At 39.5% G+C, this 12,649-nt stretch overlaps 1 protein-coding gene across 1 annotated transcript in view; it reads left to right on the top strand.

The window, feature by feature from the left end:
- Positions 1 to 11,841: 11,841 nt before the first annotated feature.
- Positions 11,842 to 12,649, top strand: part of CENPW (centromere protein W) — a 6,085-nt gene continuing 5,277 nt past the window's right edge. Inside the window, exon 1 of the mRNA XM_006095072.3 lies at positions 11,842 to 12,113. Coding sequence (XP_006095134.1) covers positions 11,988 to 12,113 — 126 coding nt within the window. The 5' untranslated portion in view covers positions 11,842 to 11,987. The remainder of the gene's footprint in view (positions 12,114 to 12,649) is intronic.

Raw genomic sequence — 12,649 nt, 5'->3', positions numbered from 1 at the left:
AATCAGAATTTTCCTTGGTAATTTATTGTTTTGGTAAAAGGATTTGAAACTACTAATTTTTGTCTCACAAGTCTATGATTGGCTAAACAGTTTTGTTTTGTTTTTAAATTGATCTGGGTTCATCTTGACTGATCTCAGTGGGACTCTCTTAGACATCTATCTCTTGTTGGCTGGAGGCTCTGAGGGGGCTGGCTGGTGTAAGATGGTCAGCATAGTGGTGACAGCTGTTCCTCCAGCTGTTCCTCCAGGTGTTCCTCACATTTCCTCAGCAAGCTAGCCTGGGCATGTTCTCATGGTTCTGGTGAAGGAGCAAGAGCAGCAAGAAAGCAAGTCCAATGCAAAAGAACTTTTCTCGACTGTGTCCTGTTTGATAACATTCCATTGGCCAGTGGAAGTCTTGTAATCAAAGCCAGAGTCAAAGAGTGGGCAGAAGGCTCTGACTTCGATGGGAGGAGTACAAAATTAGGGCCATCACTGCAGTCAATGGAACATATGTTCATATAGGTTTACACTACCAGGTAGTCTTTAATAGCATGGGTATGTTTTACTATAATTTACTTACTCATTTCCCTATTGATATATATTTAATTGACTATTTTTTTAATTCTTTATTGTTTAAAGTATTACATATGACTCCTTTTCCCCTCATTTACCTCTCCCCTGCCACTTCCACCCCCTAGCACATGCCCTCACCCTCTACTGTCTGTGTCCATTGGTTAGGCTTATATGCATGCATACAAGTCCTTGGGTTGGTCTCTTACCTGCCTATTCCCACCCTCCCCTACCTCCCCTCTGAGGTTTGATGGTCTGTTTGATGCTTCTATGACTCTGGATCTATTTTTGTTCATCACTTTATGTTGTTCATTATATCCCACATACGAGTGAGATCATGTGATATTTATCTTTCTCTGACTGGCTTATTTCGCTTAGCACAATGCTCTCCAGGTCCACCCATGCTGTTGCAAATGGTAAGAACTCTTTCTTTTTTACAGCAGTGTAGTATTCCATTGTGTAGTTGCACCACAGTTTTTTAATCCACTCATCTGCTGATGGGCACTTAGGCTGTTTCCAAATCTTAGCTATGGTGAATTGTGCTGCTATGAACATAGGGGTGCATATATTCTTTCTGATTGGTGTTTCTGACTTCTTAGGATATATTCCTAGAAGTGGGATTACTGGGTCAAATGCGAGTTCCCTCTTTAATTTTTTGAGGAAACTCCATACTGTTTTCCACAGTGGCTGCACCGATCAATGCTGCAATAAAAATCTGTGTACATATAGCTCTATAAATATTTTTAAATGTAATTGTGCAACTTTACAAATACAAAATATATGTTCTCACCACTGAGATAATGTAGCTCTTCACATTGTTTCATGATTTATCTTCCTCCGTTTCCAGAGGCAGCCACAACTCTGAAGTTGGTATGTGTCATTCCTGTGTGCTTCATATGTTTATTATATTTGGAAAACTATACTGCTGTTTTGAATTTGATCATTTTTATATCTGTGGTACTGTACTACACTGATAAGTTTACTTATGCAGCACTACACTGCATAAGTTTCTGCAGCTTCTATTTTTTATTCAAAATTATGTTTTTGAGATTTAGCCATATTAATACATGTAGATTTATTTCAACAATTTTAACAGCTATGTAATATTATTCCACTGCATAAGTAAGCCATTCATTGGGAGGCAATTTTATGTTTTCAAAGTTTTGTTGTTGCAAAGACTGCTCAGTGATCATTCTTGCAGATATTTCTTTGTGCATTATGTGAAAGTTTGTCAAGTATAGAAACCCAATTTAGTAGAGCATATGCATCTTGTTTTGACTTTTTATAGTCTCTCCAGGAATGTAGTAAATAACTTATCTTTCCTTATATCTCACAAAAGTTTGATATGATCTGACCTAAAAGTTTGTGTCAATCTGATGATTCTGAAATTGTAAATCATTGCTACTTGCATTTGTATTCCTATGATTTTAAGCATATTTTTATACGCTTATTTTCTATTCCAGTTTCTATTCCTGTTCCTATACTTTTCCATATAAATGTTTGGATCTGCCTGTTAGGCCCCACAAAAATCTTGTGAATTGAAATTGCATTACTTTATAGATTAATTTTTGGGGAAACTGTCATATTTTTCTTACTTATGATTGCTATATATAAACATGTTATAGCATTTCTTTAAGACTTTTATATGCCTTTGTATAACGTTTTACTATATTCTCCATAAAAGTTGTTGTAACTCATTTATTAGATTTATTCTTAGGAAATTTATAGTTTTTGTTACTATTGTAGGTGATACCTTTTTAAAGTACATATTTCTTTTTGTTGTGCAAGTATATTGACCATTATTGATTTTATATACAGAACTCACATAAAAAAACACAAAAATCAATAATTCTCTCTAGTTTTTTTGTATTTAATCATTTTCAGAATACTAATATTTAAATTCTCCTTCAAGTTTTTGTTTTATTTTCTCACATACTTGTGGATATAATGCTGCTGTTTGTACCTTCTGACTTTGGCTCATTCTGCTTTCTTTTGAATTTTTATTTTTGGTGGAAGTTATATCTTCTATTCCTTTTCATTCTTTAAAAATTTTTCAACATTTTAACATAAATACCTGATAAAATATGAAACTATAGAACATTTCTACTTTACTTCCCTCAAATAGAAGAATATCAGACTATTTCATTCTGATTATTTTTCCTTTTATCTCACATGTCATTGCTGACCAGGATTTAAATTCCACCCTTATTACCCTTATTTCTGAATGATAGTTTACTTATAAAATTTTACAATGAATGTTATTAAGTTGTTTTAATTATGTTCTCAGCTCATTCTTCTTATTTTCTTTTGTAGTTAATCTTTAGATGCATTTACCATACTTGTTTTGTTAATGGTATTCAACAGTTTTTCTAACATTTTTCTAAGTGTGGATTTTATTTATTTATTTATTCATTCTGCCTGAGATGCATACTGTTCATTGAAAGGGAAAATTAAGTTCTGGAAAATTCTAGCCATTCTTTTTTGGATATTTCTTCTTTCCCATTCAGTGTATTCTCTCCTCCTGGAACTCTTATTTTTTTCTTCATATTTAAAATTTTTTCTTTTATCTTTTTAGTCACTTTGTAATTTCCTCAATTTACAAGTCACTACTTTTCGCTTTTGCTGTTTCTAATGTCTTGTTTAATTAATTAATTAATTATTTGACTCCAAGCAATACTCTTAAAATTCATGATATTTTATTTTATTTTGGAAAAGTATAACTGACTTCATTTTTTTGGTAATAATTTGTTACTTTCTAATTTAAAAAATTAAGCATACATTTTATATTATATATTCAATCATTTATTTATCTGATGTTTTTGGGGATCTACTTCAGGTGTCTGTTACTTCTCTTGTACTTGCTGCTGCTGGTTAGTTTCTTTACATGATTTTATTTTTTATTATAAATTTATATACAGAGATAGATGAATAGAGAAAATAGAAGCTTAAATTTTGGAGGCTATTGTGAGGATACTGTTTTAATCATCTGTTCTGCAGTCAAAAGCAAGATTTTTTTTCCTCATTAAAACACATCTTTGTTTGGTATTTATTATGAAAATGGAACTAACTGTAGAATGTAAAGATTAATTTTGGTTAGAAAATTTCTTAAAGAAAACAATAATAAATCATATAGGAGCACTTTATATAAATTTAAAAAATTGTCTTTTGTGTAGTGTGATGGCAACTCTACAAAACTCAATCTTCTTGCCAAAATAGGAAGTCAGACAAAATATGGGAAATAAACACAATAGTGATAGCATTAGCTATTTTTCCCTTATCAGATGAGGCAATTCATGTCTCGAGAGATTAAGCCACTTGCCCAAGGTTTCAAAACTAATAAGTGATAGACCCTTACTCATTTCAATTTATTTGACTTTACAATCCACTTTAATTTCTACTTATACTGTCTCCCAGTAAAGCCACATATGTCAGAAGCTGACAGTTATTACACATTCTTTGATTTTTAGCTGGGCACATGGTAGCCCAAAGACAAATAGCATTTTCTGTTCTAATATGCATCTTGGTGTGGTCATGTATCAGAATTCTGTTCAAAGAGATATAAATGATGTGGTATGTGCAACTTTCAGATACTGACTTTAAGGAAAGGGGGCGTGTGCTTCATTCCCACTTCCTCCTTTATATTTGCTGGAACATAGATGTGCCCACAGAAAATTAATGATGTGCCCATGTTGAAAAATTAGTTTTCAATAATGCTTAAGACTATTTTGTTATTGTCATCGCTAGTCTTATAATACAAAAAACCTAGTTTAATTCAGTTTTTATAACAAACCACTCTACTGGTTTGGATAAAAATTTTAAAAGTAGATTTCTTTCTCCATTTTATTATAAATTTATATTTTTCAGTAGAGAAGTAATGTTACCGCACTAAATAAATAGGAAATTACAGAGAAAAAAAATCACCTATAAAATTAACACCTTTTCATTCACATTTTGTGATTTTTCTTCTAGCCATTTTTATAAGCTTTAATTTTAACAAAAGTCATATAAACAAAACTACCAATAATAGAATATCTTGATTTTTTTCATCTATCATATTTCTACCTGGTGGTTAAAATCATTATTTTAAGTGTGTGCATGGTATTCCCCAGAGAGACTATTTATTTATTCAAACATTTTATGTTGTTCCCAGTGATGAGTTTCATCTCCACCAAATACGAAATGCTTAAATTTGGGGAAGTTACCTTTGAGTCTCGTTTTTCTTCTCTATAAATGAGAATAATAATAGTACTTACCTTGAAAGTTTTAGAGAAAAATAAATGCACACACACACATATTTGTTGTTTAGGGCAGTTCCTGGCACATGGTATCGCAAAGCATGAAGATTCTTTTATCGCATTTTTTGTAATGGCTTGAGTATACTGAACAAGCCAGACTTGATGAAGTGTAAGGAGAAATTAATTTTATTCTTTCTCTTGTTTTCTCTCTAAACCTGTTCTTTTTTTCTCTCTCTTAGATGGAACTCTCAGGATTTTACTGTCTCTCTTAAGTAAACGTAAAGCTCCTCTGTTTGTGTTTTTTTAAAAAAATATATTTTATTGATTTTTTACAGAGAGGAAGGGAGAGGGATAGAGAGCTAGAAACATCGATCAGCTGCCTCCTGCACACTCCCCACTGGGGATGTTCCTGCAACCAAGGTACATGCCCTTGACCGGAATCGAACCTGGGACCCTTGAGTCCGCAGGCTGACGCTCTATCCACTGAGCCAAACCGGTTAGGGTGTAAAGCTCCTCTGTTTTAATGATAAAAAGTTTAGTCTAGTCGAAGCCAGTTTGGCTCAGTGGATAGAACCTCGGCCTGCGGACTGAGGGGTCCCGGGTTCAATTCTGATCAAGGGCATGTACCTGGGTTGCGGGCACATCCCCAGTGGGAGGTGTGCAGGAGGCAGCTGATCGATGTTTCTCTCTCATCGATATTTCTAGCTCTCTGTCTCTCTCCCTTCCTCTCTGTGAAAAATCAATAAAATATATTTTAAAAAAAAGTTTAGTTTAGTCTCATAATTATTCCATTATTATAATTCAGCCTGGAGAAAGGATTAACACTTAACACTCTTAGGCTTTCCTAAGTTTCTCTCTCCTAGGTTTTGTGCCTGATTCTAGACTGGGAAGCCTGGAGTGGGAAAAGGGAGGTTCAGTGTTTCTTTCACTACATCCTAGCTGTCCCTTCCCTCTTACTTTCAATTAATAGTTACTAAATAATAAATTATGTTGGAATATTTCCCATTTGCTTAAAATTATCCCCTATACAAATATTGTCATTGTTCTTGGTTAGAATAGAAAAAGTTTTACTTGGCAAGAAATAGTTTTTTCTTCTTTCCCTGACAGTCAATTGATATCATTCAGTTTTCTTATAGACTTTTTAACAATGTATCCATGGAAAGTAGTGTCAGTTTGAAGACTCCCTGGAGTCACTAAATTAAAAATAAAAATTCTTGATGATTTGATATGGGCCCATTACCAACTGGGTAAAAATTTACCCATATACATAGACAATGGTTTGGTGATAGGCCAAGGGAAGGGGGGTTGGGGCTGAGTAGAGGTGCAAAGGGAGGGGGACATTATCTGTGATAATGTCAACAATAAAAATAACGTTTAAAAGAGGGAAAATAAAGTTTGTTACAGAAAAATTATTTTTAGCAATGAGGCTTTTACCCCAAATTATAATTTTTATTTTCACTTAATATTTCCTCACAATATCTGTTTCTTTTGGGTTCCTATTTCCTATTTCAAAGCCATCTTTTTTATCTTGGAAAACACATCAAAATGTCTAAGGTTTCTGGCATTCATAACAAAAATTTGTTTTAAATTCAGTATCTTTCATCAACACTGGAAAATAGATTTGTGTTCCTGTAACCAGTTCATATTCAATCTAAAAATAGGAGAGTCAGTGAAGGGAAGAGGTTTAAGAAGAGATGCACTTAGCTGAGCTAAACCTTTGAAATATGAATTAAGAGACTACACAAGTAAGGTGAAATTTTTCAAAGCTTCTGAAATAATTTGTCTTACCACCCATGGGACTGATGAAAAACACACACACACACACACAAACAACTGAAGTAGTGCAGTTTGCAAAAGTTTGTGAGATTCTGTATCTCACAAATGATGAATGAAGCCATGACAGAAGTATTTTGAAATTACAAAATTTTTTGGCAACTGTACTGCATCTGGCAGATTACAATTTTTAATTTAACCATTATTATAATCAGCATAATTTTTAAGTGTCTAACAAAACAATATGTCAAAAACTTTTTTTGCGAACTATGAGATTCTACCTAGTGTTAATTATTGTTAACATTTGTTCTCATGTTTTGCTAGTGAGCACAAAAACACAAGTCAGTAACAATCTTATAAATCATTCATTTCATAGAATGATTTAAAAATGTTTATTCACAGAAATACATTAACTAGTAACATATACCATATGTGTGCATTAGTATAATTTATGAAAAGCAAAATCAAATGTTTTCTTCAGATTGTTCCAAACATCAAAAGGTACTGTCAATTAATTTTAAATTTTTTTCTAATGTAAATAATTTTCTTAGAGAAATATTTTAGTGACATTTATTCAGTAAACATTTTAAGTTATATTCAACATTAATTAGCTAAAATATGAAATATCTCATTTCTTTTGCAAGTATGTTTATTACAGAAAATTGAACAACATTTAAAATAATCAAAAACTTCATATTCCCATTATCTAAAAACTATGTTCAGATTTTGGTATATTTTTCCCAGTGTTGTGTGTGTATGTGTGTGTGTGTGTGTGTGTGCACATATTTTCTAATATTCTGCAGATCATATTACATTTACCTTCGTATATAGGTGTTTTTTTTGCACTTGGCATTACCACGGGTCTTCTTCTAAGCTATTACAATTTTTCATGTTATTTTTAATATGGCCATAATAATTAACTGAATGCATGTACTCAAATTTATACATTAGATATTTAAAAAATATTTTAAAGTCTCTGTTCATAAAATGTATTTTATACTTAGGATGAATTTCTTTAGGAAAGATTCTAAAAAAAAGGAACCACTATTTAAAAGAATTTCTTATCAGATATTGAGATGTCATCAACAAAAACGGCAAAAATTCTCAATAGCTTAATATAATAATAATTGTTTCTTATGTACACCAACTCCTAAGAATAGCATGAGATGGGGTGGTGGTGGTGAGAATTCTTCAATAATTTTCCTTAAACATTTTTTTTTGTCTTTCCAAAGTAAACAGCAGTATCAAAGGGACTTTGACCTTTGCAAATCAGAACTAAAATTACATCAGAAGAAGAAATGTTTGAGATAAAGAAAGGGAAGTATTTATCCTTGGGGTGTCAATACTACTCCTGTCCAGATCGTCCTCTTTTTTAGACTCCCTTTTACTTTCCCTGGATTTGGAGTTAAGGGTTGTCCACACTTAAGATATTTCAAATTTGGGAAGTTTTGGGAGCTAGTGGCCTTGTCCTTTTTAACCATTTGAATCAAAGGAATTTAAATTACTGAAAACAAAAAAAATTTTTTTAAAGGAGAACATTTTGAAAATTTAGGTTGTGACAAAAATTTTCCAATGTTTTACACTGTAACTATTTAAAACATGAAGGTGAAAGTCTATAAAAAATAAGCAATGTGTAGGATATACTTTATTATGGGCAGTACTTAGAGCCCACTTGAGTGGTCATGAATTTAAATTGAGGCCAGACCCAGACCTATCTGTTAGGCAATATCAGTGCACAGATACAGCATAAGGCGGATTGATATTTCAATGTAAGTGTGGCTGGGTTTTGTAAGGCGAGTATGAGAAAAAAGAGAAGGGCTAGAGAGCTGAGAATAAATGCAAGGGAATATTAGAATGGTGCATAATAGACTGCAGTGGTGGTGGGGGATGAGTAGAGTAGGGTTAGGATGTGGTAGAGATCGAAAGAGAGAGGACAGTGATCCCAATGGCATCTACAAATTATTGCAATTTGGATACTGGAGAGAGTTCAAAAGATTGGAGATAAGGCTGAAGAGTGAGATGATTGGATTGAGAATATGGAAGGGTATGGTGTTTGGTAATGGCAAGGCTTAGTGTATGACTGCAGGTGTAAGTGGCTCACGGGATGCAAGATAAGATCACGGAGGAGGTGTTGGAAATGGAAGGCCAGAAATAAAGATCATCTCTGTGATTATTGAAATCAGAATAATTACTATAGGCACAGTATTAGAGGTGCAATGAAAATCGCAATGATCTCAGACTGGTCCTGAGACTAGCAATGCCATCAGGGTCTGAGTACTGATTAGAAATGCAAATTCTCAAGTTTCATTAAGACTTCTTGAATGAGAATCCCAGGGGTGGTTGTTTCATTTGATGGATCTTGAAGTTTGAGAACTACCTAGGCAATCTATATAATAAAAGCCTAAGTGACCATTAGGGTGGAACAACCAGAACAACTGGTTGCTATGATGCGCACTGACCACCAGGGGGCAGATGCTCAACGCAGGAGCTGCCCTGGTGATCAGTGCACTCCCACAGCGGGAACGCTGCTCAGCCAGAAGCTGGGCTCACAGCTGGCAAGCACAGCAGCAGTGGCAGGAGCCTCTCCCACCTCTGCAGCAGTGCTAAGGAGCAGTGAGCCAAGCAATAAGAAGCCTGCCACTAAGGAGTAGAGACCCGAGCAGTAAGGAGCGAGCAGGTGGGTGGTAAGGAGCAAGGGATCCCAGATTGTGAGAGGAATGTCCAACTGCTGTCTTAGGCATGATCCTAAGCCGGCAGGCAGACATCCCCCAAGGGGTCCCAGTCTGTGAGGACTGCGAGGAGAAAGAAAATTAATACCTGGGTGCATTACAGGGAAACTACACACACACAAAAAAAAGGCAGAGAACATCTTAAAAGTCGTCAGAAGAAAACCGGCAGGTGGACATTTCTCAAGGGGTCCCAGACTGCAAGAGGGCCCAGGCCAGGCTTTGGGACCACCGCCTCCTCCCCCCGTCCAGTGCACAAATTTTGTGCACTGGGCTTCTAGTCCTATCTAATAATAGACAAACATGGTAATTAACCGTACCTCCAACACGCTTCCCATTGGCTAATCAGGCCAATATACAAATTAACTGCCAACCAAGATGGTGGCCGGCAGCCAGGCAGCTGAAGCGAACAGGAGGCTTGGTTGCCCCGGCAATGGAGGAAGCCAAGGTTCCCTGCCTGCCGCTGCCGGCCTCTGAGCTGCACTCTAAGAAACAATGTTGCAATTATAGAAGCTAAACAAACCCCAGAAACCTGCTTTCAGCCAGCTGGGCCTCAGAACTGGAGCTGCAACAGTGTTTCAATTATAGAAGCCAAACAAACCCAGATACCTGCTTTCAGCAGCCGAGGTCTCAGAGCTGGAGTGAGCCTCAGAGCTAAAGCTGGCTCTCAGTTCCAGTGACAGCCATAGAAGGTAAATAAATCCCAGAATAAAAAAAAAAAAGAAAAAAAAAGAGAGGTTGGGAGCTTCAGTCACCCGCCAGCCTGAAAACGGCCCTCAGCCCCTCACCCACACTGGCCAGGCACCCCAGTGGGGACCCCCACCCTGAAGGGGGTGCGGGCAGCCTGAAAACAGCCATCATCCCCTCACCCAGACTGGCCAGGCACCAAAGCGGGACCCCCACCCTGATCCGGGACACCCTTCAGGGCAAACCAGCTGGCCCCCACCCATGCACCAGGCCTCTATCCTATATAGTAAAAGGGTAATATGCAAACTGACCCTAACAGCAGAAAGACTGGGAATGACTGGTCACTATGACACACACTGACCACCAGGGGGCAGATGCTCAATGCAGGAGCTGCCCTCTGGTGGTCAGGGCGCTCTCACAGGGAGGAGCTCTGCTCAGCCACAAGTCAGGCTGATGGCTGCCAGCACAGCGGTGGTGGTGGGAGCCTCTCCTGCCTCCTCAGCAGCACTAAGGATGTCCTACTGCAGCTTAGGTCTGCTCCCCGCTGGCAAGTGGACATCCCCCGATGGCTGCCGGGCTGCCAGAGGGATGTCTGATTGCCAGCTTAGGCCCAATCCCCCAGGGAGCGGGCCTAAGTCAGCAGGTGGTCATCCCCTGATGGGTCCCAGACTGCGAGAGGGCACAGGCCAGGCTGAGGGACCTCCCCTCCCCCCCGAGTGCACAAATTTTTGTGCACCGGGCCTCTAGTCCTATATAATAAAAGGTTAATATGCAAATCGACCAAGAAGCAGAAGGACCGATTGCTATGACATGCACTGACCACCAGGGGGCAGATGCTCAATGCAGGAGCTGCCCCTGGTGGTCAGTGAGCTCCCACAGGGGGAACACCGCTCAGCCAGAAGCCCTGAGCTGGGCTCACTGCTGCCAAGTGCAGTGGTGGTGGCAAGAGCCTCTCCCATGGGGAGCGGGCCTAAGCCGTCAGTTGGACATCCACCGAGGGCTCCTGGACTGCGAGAGGGCACAGTCCAGGCTGAGGACCTCCCCCCTGCTGAGTGCTCGAATTTCGTGCACTGAGCCTCTAGTATAGTGGTTCTCAACTTGTTGATCGCGACCCCTTTGGGGGTCGAACGACCCTTTCACAGGGGTCGCCTAAGACCATCGGAAAACACATATATAATTACATATTGTTTTTGTGATTAATCACTATGCTTTAATTATGTTCAATTTGTAACAATGAAATTGGGGGTCACCACAACATGAGGAACTGTATTAAAGGGTTGTGGCATTAGGAAGGTTGAGAACCACTGCTCTAGTAGCTTAGATAATAGAGAAGTTAATTGCTTGAAGAAGTAGCAAAGTTTTCAAAGAAAACTGAATTTATTGCAAGGTTACAGGGAAGGGCCTTAAAATGAAAGGGAGCCGCATTTATAAAGAAAAGACAGACTCATGAAAAGACTTCAGGAAAGAATCGAATGGAATTCTGTAAAAGTGGAAAGTGTTAGCTGTTCATATCCGAAAGTCATGCCTTGCTAGGAAGACATTGGTTCTTTGGGAATCCTGACACAACATCACAAACGTCTTTCAATGCATCTACTTTTTAAGTCCATTGCTGTTGGGCTCAGTACAGAGTGGGAGCTTGGAGAGAAGGTGTGGCTGCCCTGGCTTACCCACATTTCCCACAGTTTTCCGACATCTCTGTGAAACCTGGGAGAAATCGTTCCTCAGAATCGGTGTATCACATTGGCCTGGCCCTTTAAGGACAGCACCCGGGCGCCCGCGGGTGTTTTCCATCAACTTCAGGCGTCCCGGGGGCGGGGCTCGCTCAGGATGACGTCACTGCCGAGCGCCGGGCGCGCTCCTGCGGCGGCGGATTCAAACGCCTGGGCGGCCGAGGCCTCGGGCTGGAGGCAGCTGCCGGTCGGCGGGCTTGCGTTCGCTCTGCCCGCGGACGGTGGCTTCTGTGCGGCGCCGGGAGGACCTCGCCGGCCGCGGCGGCCGGTGCCTGAGGCGGAGCATGGCGGTCGCTGCCACCATCTCTCAGAGGAAGCGGATCAAGCGCAAGGCTCCCCGCGGCTTTCTTAGGCGCGTCTTCAAGCGACGGAAGCCTCACCTTCGTCTGGAGGCCAGTTGCGACTTACTGGTGAGTTCCCTGCCTTGGGGCTTGGAGCGGGGCCGGGCCGGGCTGGGCGGGGTGGGGGGAGGAGGGGAAGGAGCCCCCAGCCTCCGTTCGCGCCCCGGACCAGCCCCTCTTCCAGGCCTGTGTGTCGGGCGCGTCCCGCCCGGACCTGTCGGGCTCGCCCCGGCCCCGCACGGACGTTCAGATTCCCGGCGCTTGGAGTCCACGGAAATGTAGATATCGGTGCTTTTTATTTTTATTTTTATTTTTATTTGGTTAGTCTAGGAGGCTATGAGCCGCCTCAACGTAAGGAGGAAACTAGCAGTAAGTTCTGCTTATCGCGTTTAACTGTCGCTGTTCAGGAGCACATGAGCGACAGAGAGAGGGAGGGCATAGACGTGGTAGGATGAGAGAGGCGGTAATGGAGGAGAGTTAGAGTTAGCAGTATCGCGGGGAATCATAGAGAAAAACAGAGCTGACAGAAGAAGTGAAGAGATTGCCACGCGGCGTGTGTTGGAGTGTGGGACGATGGTGACGGCATCGAGTGGCATTGAGCTAAA

Source organism: Myotis lucifugus, unplaced genomic scaffold (assembly GCF_000147115.1).
Source record: "Myotis lucifugus unplaced genomic scaffold, Myoluc2.0 scaffold_150, whole genome shotgun sequence".
NCBI classification, from domain to species: Eukaryota; Metazoa; Chordata; class Mammalia; order Chiroptera; family Vespertilionidae; genus Myotis; species Myotis lucifugus.
This window is presented reverse-complemented; position numbering and strand designations above follow the sequence as displayed.